The following is a 20192-nucleotide window of genomic DNA, read 5'->3' as shown; positions in this document are numbered from 1 at the left end:
TTACATATTATCATCTTGGTGTACCCAGGAGAATGAAATTTGACAGAAAATTTTTGCCAGATCGGTACACTACTAAGCGCCAGTTGAACGGTCTCCAATTAGCAGCCGCTTAAGTTCTGTTCTTGGAAAAGAGCAGAAAATGTGTTGTTAATAACACTAAGTGGAGAATAAATGCGGGATAACTGAACTGGTGATTCTGACAGGTTTAGTGAACTTAACTGGAGAATAAGTTTTGACAGTGGGAGGAAGAAACAGAATGAGTTATGACATGTTAGTTTGTTAGAATGAGGAGGGAGAAGAAACTGGGACATCACACAAATTATGTGGAAGAATATGACAATTCCAAATTTATATAAAATTTTTGTACTACTATAGTTTTGATCTCATGCTTGAGAAACTGAGGCATATGAATGAAATGTGAAACCATATCCTAAGAAAAAACTTTTTGCTTCTAATAGGCCTAACAAGCATTTGATATTGCTAATTTGTGAATTATATTCTGTCATGTTATTTATGTAAATGAGGTAGATAAAAGTGACCATTTGTGTCAAAACAGTCACACTTATTTTTCATATGTTGCAATTGCTGCGATATTAGAGGAGCCTATTTCATTTTATCTAGGAGACAGTGACAAAGTAGACGTAATCAAATTGAGAAATCGCACCACTCTTGGGGTACTATTCGTGTTAACAGCTTTTTAGTATTAGTCAACGACATTTGTATTTTTCACGTAGTAAAATCTTTCACATACTTTGATGAGGTAATAGATCCTTTCGCAGAAAGGAAAGCACATGGTGGAAAGCCGTAGCAAGATTACAGGGGAAAAAATTCCGGGGCGTAAGGATTCAAGAAATGTGTACTGTCTTGCTTGTCACTTGTCTTTAGTGGTTTTATGTTTCATGTATTTAATTTTATGTCACGCAAAAGAGAAAGTTATTAGCTAATAGGCAATAAAGTGTCCAAATTTCTTGAAGAGTTCTTATTCTCCCATTCACAAATAATCCCAGTTAGATTTAATTGTGAGTTCTTTTTTAAGGGGGATAGGATGTCAAACTGGCTGATTGAGAGTAGGAGAGGCACGACAGGATGCTTTAATTTCCACTGACCTGAATATATGTTTGATGTCTTCCATTATGAAATATACATGTTTGAATTCCACAGAGCGAAATACAGTGACGTGCGATAGAAGAATGCTGTGTGAAGAGGCGTGGCACTCTGCTTTGCACATTTAAGACCAAATAACATTTTACATTTCGTCGTAGATATATGTTTTTATATAACAAGCTCTTCAGTAAGATGTATGCTACAAAATAAATGTATTTTTGAAAAACTGATCTTTTTTAAATTTCTGACATCCTGTCTCATGCTCAAGTAAGAGGAGAGGGGGAAAGGCATCATTATAAAGTTTTTGCCCCATTTTGGAAATATCGCAGATATGGGTCTGATTGAATATTCGGTTATTGTAACTGTTACTTGAGTCTGGATTCTAGTTTGGTGGAGATGTCAGGTATCTCAGAACCTGACATTGCCTTGGCCCCAATACAACCATGCAAAAGCTGTCACCTTCACGGGCAGGAATCCAAATAAAAACAGCACTTTCCTCCTATGGTCCAAATTGTCAAGGTACCACTGGATACAAAAGTGTTGGCGAGTCAAATGCACATCAGATTTTTAGCATTTTTTTCATGAGGTGCTGGCCAAGATCGAACTAAATGGCTGAAAGGATTGATCGTTTCAGTAAATACAACAGAATGGGATGACGACATGTCTTGTCAGTGTTTACGTTTATTGAGACTGTAAAACACGGCAGTGGTTGGAGAACAAAGTGGGAAAGCTCAGTAAGTGAATTTCAGGTGAAAATTAATAGAATAGTTGGTGACAACTAGCAGTAGGTCCACATAGCTAAAGGACAACTGGAGTACAGAGTGTAGTGCCAGGTGGAGACAACATATTCCTGCACACTGTGTTGTTTGGCTTTGTGTAAAATAGCAAACCTGAATATGATAAAAGTAAAACAAGTCCTATTCTTAAGAGATTGTGTTGCATAGGATGTGTATCAAGTGGTGCAAGCACACCAAGGTAATGCACCAGAAAAGAATCTGGTGAAAGACATTCAACAGACTCCCAAATGCCGTACAGGTATCAGTCATGGAAGACCGTCAGGACCGTGCATTGCTAATGTAGCAAGTAATAAAATGAGAAATGGTGTCAGAAACATTGGGTTTATGCCATAGCCATCAATTAACGTCCAAGGTTCTCAGTGACACAGATACAGCTGGCTCTTGCGAGTTCGATCATGCAGAGAAAATGGGTTTGTTGAACACTACCATAAAGAAAGCATGGGAGTATTTGATGAAATTTATGCCCCAAGGTATCAAAAAGGGCAACACTGTGGATGCCAGGGAGCTGCTGATGACTGCAGCTGACATGCATTTCAAATCCTATCACCATATACTGATCAATGTCACTCTCCAATGCACCACAGATATTTCCTCTCACCATATATTGCGAGTGAGATGGCACAGTGGTTAGCAAATTGGACTTGCATTCGGGAGGATGACCCACGTCTGATCATCAAGATTTAGGTTTTCCGTGACTTCTGTAAATCATGAAGCAAATGGCTCCTTTGAAAGGGCACGCTGATTTCCTTCCCTATCCTTGACACAATCGAAGCTTTTGCTCCGTCTCTAATGACCTTGATGTCAATGGGATGGTAAACTCAATCTTCCTTCCTTCCTTCCTTCCTGTCACCATACAGAGAGTTCAGTTGCATCCCCAGCCCCTGAAAATCATTAAAACTAAATGAGGTGACCATTTATGAAGGTGATTCTGACACAGGTGAAAATCTTTCATGATCGACAGATGACTAACCTTTCCAGGCACTAATTGATTCTGGAGCATTGTTTTTGGTGAATATTGGATGCTTATCAGTACCAACTGAAGATGATTGTGTTCTGAGACTCAAAGACTATTGTGATTACATGAGGTAAGGACATGGCTTCTTTTTAGGTTAGAGGAACTCCCTCTGAAAGTTAGTGATGATCAGTCTGCCAAAAGCAAAGAGAAATCAGTCACATTACTCTCAGAGCACAACTTTTATCCTTCCATATCAGAAAGAGAGAATATGACATTAGTGAATAGTAGGAGTGTCCATTGTAACATCCCAGGATTAGTATCACTTATTAAAGTAATAATGCTCGCATGGTGTTAGGAACAGAAAACTGGCTGAAACCAGACATCAATTACAACAAAACTCTAAATGTAGATTGAAATATATGAGGTATGTCCGCAAAGTAAGTTATGTTTGGTTATATAAAACAAATGTGTGCAGGTACAGAAAAAAATATTTATTGTACAAAAGTACAACTGTTAAACAACTTTTCTACATAGCTTCCAAAATGTTGTAGGCACTTGTCGTAGCGTGGCACAAGTTTTTCTGTGCCTTCTTCATAGAAGGTTGCTGCCTGTGTATTCAACCATGTGGTAACATGTTCCTTCAGTTCGTCATCATCGTTGAAGTGTTGACCACCAAGGACAAATTTTAGTTGTAAGAAGAGATGAAAGTCGCTAGGAGTGAGATCTGGGCTGTATGGAGGATAATCAAATGCGTCCCAGTGAAATCCCTGTAAGAGTTGTTTGGTCACATTCGCCGTGTGAGATTGGGCATTATTGTGGAAAAGAACAACACCTTTTGACAGTAATCCTCGGTGCTTGTTCTGTATGCGCACTGCAATTTCTTAATGGTCTCGCAGTAACCATGTGCATTGATTGTTTGGCCTCATGGTAAGAAATAAATCAGCAAAATGCCTTTTCTGTCGCAAAAAATGGTGCACATGACTTTTTGAGGTGTCAAGATTTGCTTAGGCTTAACCTTCGTTGGGGATGGAGTGTGCCTCCAGTCCATTGGTTGCCATTTTGTTTCAGGGGTGTCGTACAATACCCAAGTTTCATCCTCCATGACTATCCAAGAAAGAAAACCATCACCTTCTTGATTGTAGCATGTCAAAAACTGAAGTGCACTACCCGTCAGTTGTTGTTTGTGTTGTTCAGTAAGAATTTTGGGTACCCAATGTGAACAAACTTTTCGAAATTTCAGTTTTTCAGTAACAATTTCATGAATTAGTGATCATGAGATTTGTGAAACTTCCATAGCAAGGGCACTAAGTGTAAACTTACAGTTGTGCTTAAACTTCTCTTCAGTTGTGTGAACCAGTTCATCAGTAACCACAGACAGGTGTCCACGTCGTTCTTCATTGTGCCCTTGATCACATCCTTCATTGAACAGTCTGACCCATCTTCTAACCATTGAAACACTCGTAGCATTTTGTGCGTAAACCTCGCAGATTTGCCAATGAATTTCCTTTGGTTTAACTTTCTTTGCATTTACAAAACGAATCACAGATCTGATTTCACACATGGCGGTTTTTTCAATTCCGGCTGACATTATAAAGAAGCACTACAAAGCACACGTCGGCAGTAGCGAGCTGAAAATGGTGTACGTGTCTTCTTGAATGAGAGTAACTGCTGCACATGCTCTGAAGTGCGATTGCAGCACTGCTGTGGATAGAAATAGAAACGGAACTTACTTTGGGGACAACCCTCGTATATCAGAAGGCTAGGCTATCCGCTAATGTTAGCAGCATATTATTTGCCATAAAGAACTCGAAACAGTCTATTGATGTTATAACGGAGTCCAAATGTGAAATAATCATGATAAAAGTAAGCATTGAAGGTGGGGCACACATGATTAGTAAATGTTTGCTTCGGGAGCCACACAGGCAGAGCACTTCAGAGAAATCATGGAGAATAACATGAATAAGTTTCCAGAACAAGCTATCATAATATGGGGAGACTTACATTTGCTGGTTGGGAAATGAAAGTCATGCAATTAAAACTGGTGCCAAAGACAGGGATTCTGTGAGGCTATTTTGAACGAATGATCTGAAACCTACTTCTGGTAGATGGTAAGATAATTGACCCAGAAGGGTAATGTTTTAAATGTCCTAGTAAACTACAGGTGTTGAAAGAAATGTTAAGAAAAGTACAAAAACATTTTTGTGTATTAAGAGTGACAGCATACCAATTGCAGAGTATCTGATAAGTCATCTCTATTTAACAGACAATAGGTGATTGGTTGGTTGGTTGGAATAATTATGCAATACTCTTATTAGTGACACCATCACACATTGATACCCCCATGCGGATATGCTGATGGGTGGAATACATTATGCATAACAATTTTTAGTGGGATGTAGCTTGAAATGCTGAAGAGGGTGAAATTAGCTAAAGAAATTAACAGCAGATGTGAACCTATACAAACAAAAGCAGTAGTCGCACTATGCATCACATCCACGAGATGACAACTGGGTACCATCTGTAGATAATTGTCTCACAGAGCTTTTTAATAAGGCATTGAGAAATATACTCTCGGTGCACAGCGACATTGGTCAGAGAGACTGGGATATGATTGATACTGCCTGTTGTAATATTCTTATACACAGCGAAGCAAGAGATTACTGTTTTCACTCCATTTTTCCTGAGCCACAGTCGACACACTGAATTCCATTGTTGAATGGATACTTTGTTTCTGTTTCAACCTGACAATTATTATGTCAAGCAGCTCATCATCAGAACTCAACAAAGGACACATTCCATGCTTCTTGAATGCTCATTATAAGGATTGTAAACATTATAGCACCAGACACCATCCTGTAACCGACAACCCAGGAGATCTAATGTGAATTTTTTTTCGCCTGTGTGGAAGATCAGGCTATCAGAAAAATTATTAAAGCACTACTTTGGCCTATTTCAAATTCCATGTTAGTTGTAAGACACTGCCTAAGAAGGCAAGGGTCATAAGATTCCACTGTGGAGACAAAAATTGCAGAGATGTCATCCATATCTTTTGCAGGAAATCTTAGCCCTGAGGCAAAGAACTACAATGAGTCTTTCTAATACAAGGAATGTGAAGATGTATTTTATGATCAAGAAGCCCCAAAGGAAGTAACTGCATTTGAACATTGCATCGACTCATATGGACAGGACAATCCAGCCAGAATGTAAGGCTCCATTAGCGTGAGCTTTAGAAGGATCTCCGACTAGACTTAGATTTAGGAAGCCAATGTCCACTCCAAAACAGCAGTTCATTTTTGAGAGGAAGGGCATCAGCACTTTGCAGTGTATGTCATCTCCCGTGGTGCAGAGTCTGAGGTCACTGGCTGGCTGTGTGGGTCACCAGTTTTACTCATGTGCCCTGCAAGTACGCACCATTTATGATTGGTAATTTTTGGAATGTTCTAGGAAATTATCGGTTGTGAATACTGATTACCACTAGTAATTTATATTCACAGCAATAATAATTGTTTACAGAGTGTGTGTTGTCTTACTCCATATGCCTAGCATACCTACTAGGTTTTAAATTTCCTTTCATAATCCTCTGTTGCTGCATTTGTGCCTTCAAAATGACAGGGTGTGCACCTTAAAATATTGGCAATTGTTAAAGACGTCACCCGCTTGCATTCTTGTAAGTTTTTTGAACATTTTGTACACCAGGAGAGGCTCAAGTTTTGTGTGTGTGTTTAAAGAGGAGCAGACAGTTGATCTCCACCTGTACTTTAGTGTGTGGTTTACAAAAGCACTTTTAGTGTTAAGTGTGTGTGTGTGTGTGTGTGTGTTATAACAGTTACAGATTCTGTATGACAAAAGGAGTATTCTGTACATTGTAATGGAATAAGAATGAACAAAATTCAGTATTTTTGATTATCGACCAACTATTATGTGTGAGGGTGTGTTTTCATTTTATCCATTCAGAGAAATAGTGGTATCAAGTGTCATATTTCATATAAAATGACCAGTAATGTAATATGCAATGTTCAGTAGATCCAGATAGAGCATCAGACTGTGACATATATTAGATGTAGGAAGACCCTATGATAATCTCTTGACAAAGGCTATATGCACACCAAGGTGACAAAAAGTTATGGAATAGTGATACACACATATACAAATGGCAGTAGTAGTGGCAGAGCTGTCATTTGTACACAGGTGAAAAGATTTCCAACACGATCATAGCCACACAACAGGAATTAACAGACTTTGAATGCAGAATGGTAGTTGGAGCTAGATGCATTGGACATTCAATTTTGGAAATTGTCAAGGAATTCTGTATTATGAGATCCACATTGTCAAGAGTGTGCTGACATTACCAAATGTCAGGCATCACATCTCACCATAGAGTTGTCAGTGCTAACAAACAAGCAACACTGCATGAAATAACGGCAGAAATCTATGTGGGACATGCGATGAAGATATCCATTAGGACAGTGTGATGAAATTTGGCATTAACTGGCTATGGCAGCACATGACTGATGCAAATGCCTTTGTGAACAGCACGGCATCATCTGCATGGGCTTGTGACCACATCAATTGGACCTTAGACAACTGGAAAATTGTGGCCTGGTCAGATGAGTCCCAGTTTCAGTTTGTAAGAGGTGGTGATAGTGTTCGAGTGTGGTGCAGGAACCATGGAGGCATGGACCCAAGTCGTGTACTAGGCACTGTGCAAGCTGGTGGTGGCTGTGTTTGCACGGAGTAGACTGGGTCTTTCGGTCCAACTGAACCAATCATTGACTGGAAATGGTTATGCTCTGTTACTTGGAGCCATTTGCAGCCATTTATGAACTTCATATTTCCGAACAATGGTGGAATTTTTATGCTTGATTATGTGTCATGTTACTGGGCCACAGTTGTTTGCTGTTAGTTTGAAGAATATTTTGGGCAGTTCAGGTAAATGGTTTTCCCACCTGGACTGCCCAAAATAAATCCCACTCAACATTTATGGGATGTAGTTGAGAGGTCAGTTTGTGCACAAAAACCTGCACCAGCAATACTTTTGCAATTATGGATGGCTATAGAGGCAGGTTGCTGGAATGTTTCTTCAGGAGGGTGTGCAATGACTTGTTGCGTCCATGCCACATTGAGTTGCTGCATCACACAAGGCAAAAGGAGGCATGACGTGATACGAGGTGGTATCCCATGACTTTTGTCATCTCATTGTAGAAAGCACTGACAGGTATTTGGATGACAAAAGCATGTAAATTGGTATTTTTAAGGGCTGAACTCACGGTCTTTCAAAATATTTCACAAGCTAAGTCTGGAAGCCAGGAGTTCTTACTTGAAATACGGCTGATGGTTTATGGGTATGAGAACAGATCGATAGACAATGTCTCAGACACAAATCTGATGAAGGCATCACCAAGAAAGGCAAAGCGATGTTCTTTTGCTCAGGTAGGCACCATATGCCACAAAAGTAACAGCCTGAATAGGTATAATACTTTGAAAGAATATGCTAAAGTCAACATTTTTATCGGAGAATGAAATAAAGAACTTCAAGCAGGCCCAGAATAGACTGCAAGGTTACAGTCATGGACCAACAGCAGAGTATATTCTGGATCCATTGAGAGCCTAATGTGCAACCATCTGTTTCTATTATACTGTGTTAAAATGAAAGTAAAAAAAGGTTGCCTTGCTATACTCAACACTGTTTTTTGACTGTGTCCCCAGAACAAATGAGTCAATGCAGATTATCCCAACAACATGGACACAATATTGAGCTGAAGATGGTTTGAAGAATGGTATAACTCAACAGTCCAGAAATTGTAGATTTCATGATGACTTATGAATGCCAACAGACATATACATTGTACTTTGTTTTGCCTCACTGATTGCAAATAAAATGTTTGGTGTTTGTTCCTTTGTTATGTGATTTTGATAGAATGTATTTATAAGGAGAAAAAAATTATTTCTCAGTATCTGCAATCAGTGTTATTTATTTATTATCTTCAAGATGAACTTGTTTTCTGATGTGTTGTTACTAATTGTTTTGATGCAGAAATTCCCAGAGCTGGTCAAACAATATACAGTGGAAAGATGGCTGCCTCTACATGCGTGCTGCATTAATGGGCATACACATGTCATGGAACTTCTACTTAAATACCAGTATCCCCCACATATAATGAAAAAATTCAGGTGACTATTTGTATTTCTTTGTGTGTGTGTGTGTGTGTGTGTGTGTGTGTGTGTGTGTGTGTGTGTCAGGGGGACATGTTCTTTTTATTTTAAGTTAAATTATGTGATAATGCTGAGAACAAAGTGACGGGGTGCCTTTGTAGGCACAGTGACACAGTGAAGTATTAATTCTTAATTCATTTGGTATCACTTACGTATGCATTTGGCAATAATCCTCACTCAGTACAGAAAAGAGCATTTGGTACATGTCTGTGTGTGAGATCGAATCCCCCGCCCCACTTCCCCCCAGTGGAAAGTTGAAATGTCATCTGTCATCAAATAAAAGTGAACAGCATCCTTTAATTCAGTGACTGTTCTTGATAACATATTTAATGTATGTCATATTGATTATAGATTTTGTTGTACCAGTTTTGCTCTCGTGGATAGTTTTCATACGTAACCATAAAACAACTTTTTACATTTAGATTATTAATAATGCATTTTAGATGATAGTTGGTGACCTCTGGGGTTTCACATTACAAGGTTTTGTGTGCTGTCATCGAACACTAGTTGATTGAGACATTGTTGTTATTTTTATTAGTTTTCATATGTTTATTACTTTTATTAATATCTTCAATCTCTTATTTGTTTTTTTATTCCCACTTCCTACTGATCATTGTGTCTAATACGAGAATTAACTATTTTTATATACCAAGAAACATTGTTTTCTGAGGATAAAAGTCGTAATGACTTTAGATTGTTGTCATTAATAATACATAAGAAAGGAAATTGACTTAGAAAACTATAAAATTACAGAGAAACATTATGGCTGGCCAGTATTTAGTTTCAGGAGCTGAAATTTCAGTACTGCTGTCAGACATATGTAAATTACTGTTACAAAAGTTAGGGACAGCTTTCTCCCTCTAGTTTTTCTGTGTCCACTTTTCTTATACACTACTGTCAAGTGAACACACCTTTCCCTCCCTCCCTCCCTTTACCTTTTCACCCTCCATGTCCCTTTCCATTTCGTCTTAATTTCACCCACCATTAGACATAAATCTTAATACTTTTCACTTACCCCCTCCCGACCTTTTATTTTCCTTTCCACACCGCAGACAATATCTTTGTTGACTCCATCTCTCATCCTTCCTCCATTCTCTGTTGTGTCTTTCTCAATGTTCTTCTTCTTCCTTCATCCTCCTTGTGTCCTTTCTATTAAACTGCCAGTGAGGCGCTATTTATTTCACTTGAAATGAAAGTAAAATTGTAACAACATTTTGGATATCTGCAATTTATCAATTGCTTCAACTGGAACAGTTACACCTGTACTGAAAGATATAAAACGTGAGGACTATATGTCCCTTTTTCTGTTACTGCTATGCAGATATTCATTTTATATCAGATTAATAAAGAAAGAAAGTTGTTGGAGCAAAAAAGCATTGTTGCCTTTCATAAATTACCGGTATGTGGAAATCTACATTGTCCTAATCACACTGCAATGTAATAAAGTACAGCTGATACCTCTCCCATTCCAAACGCTTTTTGTTTGTTTCCTTTTCTGAAACTATGAGAGGTATGAAAATACTCTCAGAAAATAAGTGGATGTGTCCAAGTATATGTACATACAAAACAAGGCTGAAATTAATCTGTGGCCTGCATGATGCTGCACACAGAAAGGATTTTATAAATAATTCATGGACGCAACAGATTGATCAGTGTTAAAATAACAGCTTAAAAGTGATGTTTGGAAAATACAGTGATCTGTAATAATTATTTGTGAACTCAATGATATGTTTACTATGTGCAATATGAAAATACCAAGAAACATTGTTTTCTGAGGATAAAAGTCGTAATGACTTTAGATTGTTATCATTAATAATACATAAGAAAAGAAATTGCCTTAGAAAACTGTAAAATTACAGAGAGACATTATGGCTGGCCAGTATTTAGTTTCAGGAGCTGAAATTTCAGTACTGTTGTCAGACATATGTAAATTAGTGTTACAAAAGTTAGGGACAGCTTTACGCTTCTAAATGAGTCAGTTGACAGTACTGAATTTCATCTCCTGGAGGTAAGTACCTGTTAGCCATGATGTCTCCTTATAATTTTATAGTTTTCACCAGTGCTTGATTTGTAAAAAAAGAGGTAAATGTACTATGATCTTCCAGAGGATATTTTTGAAATTTAGACTTCTTAAAATGTTATTGTAACACTTTTCTGAATATTTTAAAAGCATGAATATAACATTTGTTCTGTTAAAAAATAAAACTCCAATATGCACCATCAACAATCTTTTATTACATGTTTCATTAATTAAGTTAAGTGTTCTCAATTTATGCTGTGTTACAAAAAACTAAATTACAGTAAGTTGAACCCATGTAAATTTGAACTATAAGATACTGAAAAAGGGAAAAAATCTTAAAGGCTTCTTAGCATAAAGTTTACAGAACTGTCCAAAGCTTTAAGAGATTTTCGTTGTCGTCCCTCCTTTCTATCTTTCCTTGTTGTTGGTGCCAATAATGGAATGCTGCCCATGAAGCAGCCAAGATTCCATGTATTTTGAAGGGTCAAAACAAGTCAGTGGTGGGCCATCTCGCACTGTCAACCACTGCATACATCTAGGTAAAGCACAGTCTAGTCCCACACTAAGTAGGCATAGTTTTTCATCACTTCAACCACAGCAAAAGTTGCATCATATCGCATCTCAAAATCTGTGGTTCTTCTTTTTTTTTTTGTCAGTATTACCAGTGCAGGGTACCTTTGCATATTGTCACAAATTGAGTACTTATTTTTGCTCATAAATAGTGGAACAACTGTTTTTTTGCAGTGACTTACAAGTACAGTTAGATCATCGTACACATCTGCAACTACGTCAGTACTTTACAAGCTATCTTATGGTGTGTGGTGCAAGGCTATTGGTGTGCCACTTTAACTCCTAACTAAATTAAAGTCTGCCCGAATAGGCCATGAAGGCCCAATGTTAGCAACCAGCTGCCATGTCATCCTCGGCCCACAGGCATCACCGGATGTGGATATGTAGGGGCATGTGGTCAGCACACCGCTCTCCCGGTCGTATGTCAGTTTCTGAGACCAGAGCCGCTACTTCTCAATCAAGTAGCTCCTCAGTTTGCTTCACAAGGGCTGAATGCACCCCGCTTGCCAACAGCACTCGGCAGACCGGATGGTCACCCATCCAAGTGCTAGCCCAGCCCGACAGTGCTTACTTCGGTGATCTGACAGGAACTGTGTTGCGACTGCAGCAAAGCCATTGGCACTTTAACTACTGTACCTATTCCAGTCTCAAATAGTTCGAGGGAGCAATGGTTGTTGGTAAGCCTCTGTGTGAGCTCAGACCTGTCTAATTTTACATTTGTGGTTTGTGGCTTTTTCACAAGATATACATGATAGGAAGCAATATATATATAGTGCTTGACTCTTCTAGAAACATACTCTCTCAGAATTTTAACATTAAACCATTCCATGATAAACTACACCTCTCTTGTAGCATCTGCCACTGGAGTTGGACGAGCATCTCTGTGTTTCTTTCACACTTAACTAAATGAATGTGTGATGAAACACACTGCTCTTTGTTAGATCTTGTCTATTTCTTCCATCAGTGGTACCTAGTAATGGTTCATGATTGATGAGCCAACTGCCTTATCCCTACGTCAAGTGTTGTTCCTCTGTTGGCCTTCCTACATTTCACTGTAATAGTTATACTATATTGTGGTATAGTGAACCATTCATGCTTTACTACCTGGTGATAGTCTGTTGAATAAGTATTACTTTGCCGCAATTAATTATAGTTAATGAAATTAATATATGAAGTGGGACTTCTTCGCCCAAGTGCAGCTTTGATTTTACGAAAGAGATTAATAATTATTAGTTATTCCGAAACACCAGATAGCGTGGAATATGCACCACACCTAATATCAAACTCGCCAAACACTTTTTTTCTTTTATGAAATGAAGACATAAGTTTTTAATGCAGTCACATACACAGACATTGGGAATTACTTTACTTCCTTTTTTATTCTTTATTGAGAACATGTTTACAATAGGTCTTTAGCAATTGCTGAGCATCAGTAAAAATTGATGTATTTCTGCAAGTGAAATGTGTGTATAACAGACATCAACTCAAAAACAAAGTGCTTTTTTCAGTACTTTCTGTCATGCCAAAGTTTACTCCAGTGAATCTAGCAAGCAACAGGGAGTACTGTATTGACTCCTGCATTACTTCGCATGCATATTATCTCTGACTAGCAGGTAACTGACCAACAGATGCAGTGACTTCTCTATCTACAGCAGCATCACCTTCAAACAGCCTCAAGATGATTTCAGTGTTATCTACTAGGTCATTTATGTATGCTGTGATCAGTAATGGTCTTATAACACTCCCTCGCAGTACACCCAAAGTTACTTTTACATCTGAATACTTCTCTCAGTTAAAAATGATACGCTGTGTTCTATGTGCTTCAAACTTTTTAATTGAATCCCAAAGATGGTCTGACATTATGCATGCTCCTATTTTGTGCATTAGGCGATAGTGCAGAATTGTGTAAAATGAGTTCTGGAAGACAAGAAACAAAGCGTCAATGTGGTTGCTGATGTCTGTGACTTCTGAGGCTCACAGATAAAGAGGATGAATTGGGTTTCACACAATTGTAATCCATATTTGTTCCTGCAGAGGAGATTTTCAGTCTCAGGAAAGGTCATAATAAGCTAGCATAAAACATTTCCAAAATTCTGCATTACTGATATAAGTCTGTAGTTGGGTATATCTGTTCAACACCTCTTCTTGGAAATGGGATTGCCTGAGCATTTTTCCATTTGGAAACTATTTGACACTCCTGAGATCTACATTACAGCATTGTTACAAGAGGAGCAAATTCTTTTGCATACTCTATGTAGAATCTTACAGTTATGCCATCAGGTCTGATCACCTTCCTCTATTCAGCAATTTTAGTAGATTTTCTATCTTCTGGTCAAATATTTTGATACCGATCTTTTTTGCATTCATGCAATGAATGAAAGGAGTAGCTACATTGTTCTCCAGCACACAGTTTTGGAAAAAGGAATTTAATATTCTGGCATCTCTTTCTCACTCTTTGCTCTTATGCCATTATTGTTTCTTAGTGTCTGGAAAATGGTTTTTACCTCTTCATGTATTTAACATTAGGCAAAAACTTTTTTGAATTTTTTGTCAGATTGCTAGGTACCATTTTACTTTTTTTAAAAAATTCTTTGAACATTTCACACATAGCTCTCCTTACATTTAAGTTTGGCTTCATTCAGCTTTCTATCTGTCTACAAGGCTTTTGATGTGTTTAAATGTGCAGTGAAGCTCTCTTTGATTTTGGTGCAGCTTTCTAACATGACTGCGAAACTATGGCAGGTTTTTCTCATTCCTCCAATTTAGCAGAAAGTAAATAATTTATGAGTAAAATAGACCACTTACTGAATAGCAGGCACACATGAAAGAGAAAGAAGACTTGCTAACTTTTGGAATCAATCCTCTCTTGAGCTCCAGTGCAAAAACACCCAATGTGTACTACGTGTATGTGTACCCATGAACTGCTTTGCAGTAGCCATTTCCATTGTTATCTGTTCGAAGCCAATTGCTTCAGGTGGTAATAGTTGTTGTGTATCTTTTACCTTTCCTCATTTGTTTGACGTATTTCTGCTTGGGTCTTCCTTTGCTGTTCAATCCCTCCACTGTATCTGCCTACATTAATTACGCCATACTTTTATGCCTTAGAGTATGATCTGTCCAAGTTTTTTGCCTCCTCATTATTATATCTCATAAATCTAGTTTCATTCAAATTCATTGCAGCACTTCATTATTTCTTTCCCTTTTTGACACAAGATATCTTTATGATTTGATGATACATACATTTTGAAGGCTTCAGTTCTTCTTTCCTGTGGTGGTCCCACTGTCCATATATCCTCTTGTACAACAGCATAATCCATACAGATACTTTCAATTGATTTTTCCTGTTTCTAGATTTTTACTGTATTAAATAAATAGTTTTATTTGACTGTTTCTTGACACTTCTGCTGATTGGTTAATTCTGCTCAATTGTGCTCCCATTATCAGATGTTATCTTACTTTGTGAGAAAGTAAATTTTGATACATTCTCCATTGTCACTACATTCAAGACAATTTTTGCTTGTATCTTTATTTTACTCACAAATAATTATTTTTTAGTTTGTTTAGCATTAGAATTCCTATATTGTTCCATATTTACCAACATCTCTTTCAGCTATTCATAACGTTCTACCAGTATTTCGTTTTCAAAATTCAAACATGTAAATACTCTCTCTTTGGATGTTAATGCCTGCACCATTGTAATACTGAATTATAGTGGTGATAATAAGCATCTCTGTCTTTCACCTGTTCCTGTTTTGGCACATTGTTCATGGTAGCCAAATTTTACTACAGCCATTACTTCTTTGTATGTGTATATGTGGGTAAAGGAAGTATTAAAGATGACAACTCACCACATAGTTACAGCATTGAGTCATTGTTAGGCAGATAAACAATACTAAGCATATTCGTAAGTTTTCAAACAAATTCTTCATCAAAGTTAACAATACACATGCAGATTAATTGTTCCAGGTGGTTACATTCAGGCAGCTCTGAAGCTTGAATAGGATAAATGGTTGTATCAAGTGCAGTAGTCAAATGTATGTAGGAGGGGAGCAGAAGAGAAGGCTGTGAGGAAGAGGCAGCAGGTGCATTAGATATGATTATGATTCCAGCGATCTAGTTCATCAGAAATGATATTGTAAAAAAAAAAAAAAAAAAAAAGTGTTTCAAGTGAGTAGTGAGCAGTCCAAGACAGAGGAAAATGATGATTAGGAAGCTGTAGTACACTTTGAAACAGCAGGGAGCTGTTCTGCATGGAGGGGAAGTAATGCTATGTGTTGTGCGCTTTGTTCTTTTTGTCATTCGCCACGGTATGGTGATTATAGTAAATCGCTGGTGATGTGCAGATCACAGTTGCAATTTTTGCTTGCCTCCTGCAATTATTCATCATTTAACATTAGTGATTTCTGGAACATTGTGGGACTAACTTATTTATGGAATATTGGAATTTAGTAGAAAACTCTTGTGTAAATATAAATGAGACAACTCACTGCTGAGGCAGGCAATTCAGCTTGAAATGAACTTTTCTTGTGTAGATAATAAACATTCTTTCAGTCGGAAGTGTTAGTTCTTGTTGGTAAACTTACTCTTGTAACTGGTGCTCAATTCTAGAGTCTGTGTGACAGTATATAGACAGAATCGAAATTTCCTAATTGTTTGATTGCTTGTTTGTCAACTCCATTTTTGATTGATGACAGCTTCCCCTTCATGATTTTTTTCCTGTTGTCAGATACAGTAACACAGGATTTTGCTTTTTTTTAAATTTGTTATATGCTTCATGAATCATTTTTGTTGTAAAACATAGTTTCACTATTGAATATTCCCTAAAACAATGTTATTTTCATTATTGTTTACATCTCCTTGTATCTTATTCATGGTTTGTCTTGTAGACACAGTTTTGTGGCAGACACAGTTTTCAGATTGTATAATATTTTGTTTTATTTCCTACCAAAATTCCTAGCAGAACTGGCTAGTAACCGGGAATTCCAAGTTGGGAGGACACAATGAGGCAGTGACTAAAAGAGGTATCAGCTTGGTGTTTTGTTTAAAAGACAAGGCAAAAATCAGGACAAATTAAATTGTGTTCAAATATTGCTAATGCCTCAGCATAAGTTAAATACACAGTGAGAGCTGATATTGCAACACTAGCACAACAGGTGAACTTCCAGTATAACCATTGTCACTGACAGTGTTGTGAGGTGTTGTTGATTAGCTAGAAAAAAAGGTGTACTACAAACACTATGGTGGAAACTGCCGCTCAGTCAATTGACCCTGGGCCAGAGAGTGCTGGCTACACTGCTGGTAACTCAAAGTATGTTGTGTGATGAAATGCCATGATTTGCAATTCCTAGTCCATCAAGGGAGAGGCTGCTTCACTTTGTAAAACCATAAAGAAGTAAGATGAAGATGAGCTCATGTTATCAGAAGCTACTTTCAGTATACAGTTACTAGAATAATGAAAACTACATTTTATGGCCTTCCACTTCTTAACTACCCATTTTCTTCCATAACTTTTCTGAGAACCATCTTGGCAATGTGATTAAGGTCATGCATTTGTATCCATTTTTTTCAAATTACTTGGATCTCACTTTCATGAAATTTCATACAGTGACCAGAAGTGGAACTAGTTAAAACAGTTATGCAAAGATTTCATTGTAATTACTGTTCAGATAGGTTCTTCTAAAATTGTATTATGAAGAAAAAAACAAGATTAATATGAAACAAATTCTCAATTTTGCTCAGGGATGACGTAATGCTCAGCATTTTGTTATGATGTCATTAAAGTCTGATTCTGCAATGTGTCTAGATCATATGATGTCACGTAGTTCTCAACCCAAGTTGTTGAAGTTCATTTCTTTTCATGCTTCGTGGGAGTAATTGAACATGTCTGAATTTGACTAAGTTTTTGTAGCTGTTTGCATTGTTGATAAAACATAGCAGCTTTCACTATATGCCAGAGACTAAACAGTAGCCGAAAGATCAATGAATGTAATAATTTCAAAAAAGTGAGCAAAGTGGTACCTGACAATGGTATCAGTTGCATGATCACTACATCAACTAATAGATATTACAAGGTGATGTATCTACATTTGACATTGAAGATGGAGCTTTTTCCTCACAAAAATAGCATCATCACTCTTAAAATGAAGTTACAAAATCTCATGAACTGCATTTTTAGTTGCTGCCACTGATTCCAGTTACTATCAGATTGAATTCATAGTAAGTTTCTGTTTATCTCATATGCTGACAAATACCATTCTGTATACATATTAAGAATAACAGGCTCACATTAGGAAATAAAGGAATACTTGCAATGTAGATGTAAGTAAAGATTCCTATAGAAGAGGCTCAACATAGTTTTAATATTAAATTTACCTCACATGTGAGCAATAGATACGTGTAAGTTAGTTTCATATGTGATAAGTAAACATTATTCTAGTGGTTAGTAAAATTGGCATACTTAGTTATGTACGTATTTCTATATCCTTTAGGGATCACACTGGTGAATGGGAATATGAGATGCCTTTTGACATTAATATGCGTGATGTAACAGGCCAAAATGTGTTGTATGTTGCTTCACTTCTTGGAAACTACAAAATGGTTGATCTCCTACTGAAATTTAGAGTCAAAGCATACCGCGTAAAGGTACGTATTCTTTACAATTGGATTGTTCGCAAATAGATAGGTATTCACTTAATATACTAATATTGCTTGTAACTGTGTTTGTACATGTTTTATCAACTTGCTTTGTTCTGAATTTTTCACTGTCATATGCTTCTTTTATTATTATTGTGTTCTCCCTCTCTCTCTGCCAACTACTCCTTAGAATTTCATTTAACTCAACAGTCATGGGTATTCATGGAAATTTATAGAAGAGGATGTGAGATTGTTAAATTGCTCTTTTTGATACCAGAAAATTTGAACAATTTCTGGTTGTTATTAACAAAAATAATCAGTTGAAGTGAAGAAACAGGAAATAAATTGTAAAATCTCTAATTGAACTTATGCCACATATAAAAATGTTTGCTTAGAAAACTTTACTTATTATCATGTTGGTAGATTTATTACAATTATTTTCATGCCTTTCTGCTATGTTTTTGGGTTGTTTGGGTAAGTGTAACACATGCCAACATTCAGCGAGATGAATGTGGGAAGCTCCCTAGTACAGAGACAGGGTTTGTGGTACAGCCAACTCTTTTAATAGCCTAGAACTGGACCAAAATAACAGTGTATTATGCTGTGATGGACCCCATGGAGATTTAGATGATCACTTCTAGAAATGAAGATCTTCTCTACCTTGGTTTTTCACATTCTTTTCTACTCTTCTAGCACATGAAATCATATTTTTTTCTTTTCATCTGATACATTCGGGTCCTTAGATGAAATAAAGATTAATGCATCTACTGTATAGAAAGACCATGCTTTTTAAGGTTTACTACAGTCACTCTCCCACAGTAAAACTGGATGTTGTTTCAGCAACCTTTGCTGGGTCGTCTTTGGCCACATACAAATGGCAAAATACTATTGTGATTAAGCTATTCAGCAGTACTGGTAGTAGGAGAATTTCTTGTGGGAATTGGGGATAACACTGAACAGGTATACTACAGCCATATTAATTTGTGCTGGGAATAGGCACTGAGATTCATGCACTAGTGTGTTCTAATGGTCCCTTTCTGGAGCTCAGTGAGGAGTTTATGAGGAAGAAACAGAGGATGATTTTGAGAGTCTGTTTTGGCAGTATTCTGCAAATATTCACTTCTTATTTGAATGCAGGACAATACTGAAATTGTTGCTGTGCCAAATAAAAGGCATAATTTCCTGTGAGCAGCCTGTGTGAGAAGTCTATACCCCAGAATCCAGAAGGGGACAAATTCACTTGTACATTCGCCCACTGCCAGCATTTGTCCTGCTTCTCTCTCCTTTTCCATAGCTAATGTGGTTTTTCCTCGTCACTTACCAGTCATGCTTGTCCTTACTACGTAAGGCCACAATGGCCTCTCCCATCTTTGCCTGTGGCCTTTCTGTCTTTGCTATTGCATGTTTGTTGTAGCTTTCAACTAACATCTGACTGTTGCACCCATCCCCATTCCACCCAGCCTAGCCAGTTGTGTCCTCCACACTGTGCTGCTATCAGTCCCCCCCCCCCCCCCCCCCCACCCTCCATTTTTCTCTTAAGTCTGTTATTTCATCAATGCTGTATAACTGAAATTCAAGTTTGGTGTATGCCATGACCTAGTAGAAGAATGATTTTAGGAACTGAAAGTTTCCTTGCTGTTTGTAAAATTAGCTGCACCATTAATGTGCCACAATTGCTTTATAAAGGGTAGTTGTAATGATCACCTCAAAAAAATCACATGATTCATTTTATGTTTCTTGGCAGGTACATATCTGCAGTCCTGGTTCATGTTGAAATCCTTGCATCACACGACTTATTAAATATATGGCTAGAGGAGCCAAAACAAAAATACTCCAAGTGGAGTATTGTCCATAAATCATTTTCTGAATTTGAAAGAGAACTCTATGCTGTGTTGTTGAA

General features: G+C 37.4%; 1 protein-coding gene across 1 annotated transcript in view; it reads left to right on the top strand.

Annotated features, from left to right (window-relative positions):
* Positions 1–20192, top strand: part of LOC126470639 (leucine-rich repeat serine/threonine-protein kinase 1) — a 375607-nt gene that overhangs the window by 232621 nt on the left and 122794 nt on the right. The window contains exons 7-8 of the mRNA XM_050098623.1: positions 8891–9027; positions 18148–18301. Of these exons, the coding sequence (XP_049954580.1) occupies positions 8891–9027; positions 18148–18301 (291 nt within the window). The remainder of the gene's footprint in view (positions 1–8890; positions 9028–18147; positions 18302–20192) is intronic.

Source organism: Schistocerca serialis, chromosome 1 (assembly GCF_023864345.2).
Source record: "Schistocerca serialis cubense isolate TAMUIC-IGC-003099 chromosome 1, iqSchSeri2.2, whole genome shotgun sequence".
NCBI lineage: Eukaryota > Metazoa > Arthropoda > Insecta > Orthoptera > Acrididae > Schistocerca > Schistocerca serialis.
Note: the sequence above shows the minus strand (reverse complement) of the source record. Positions and strands in the feature narration are given on the sequence as shown.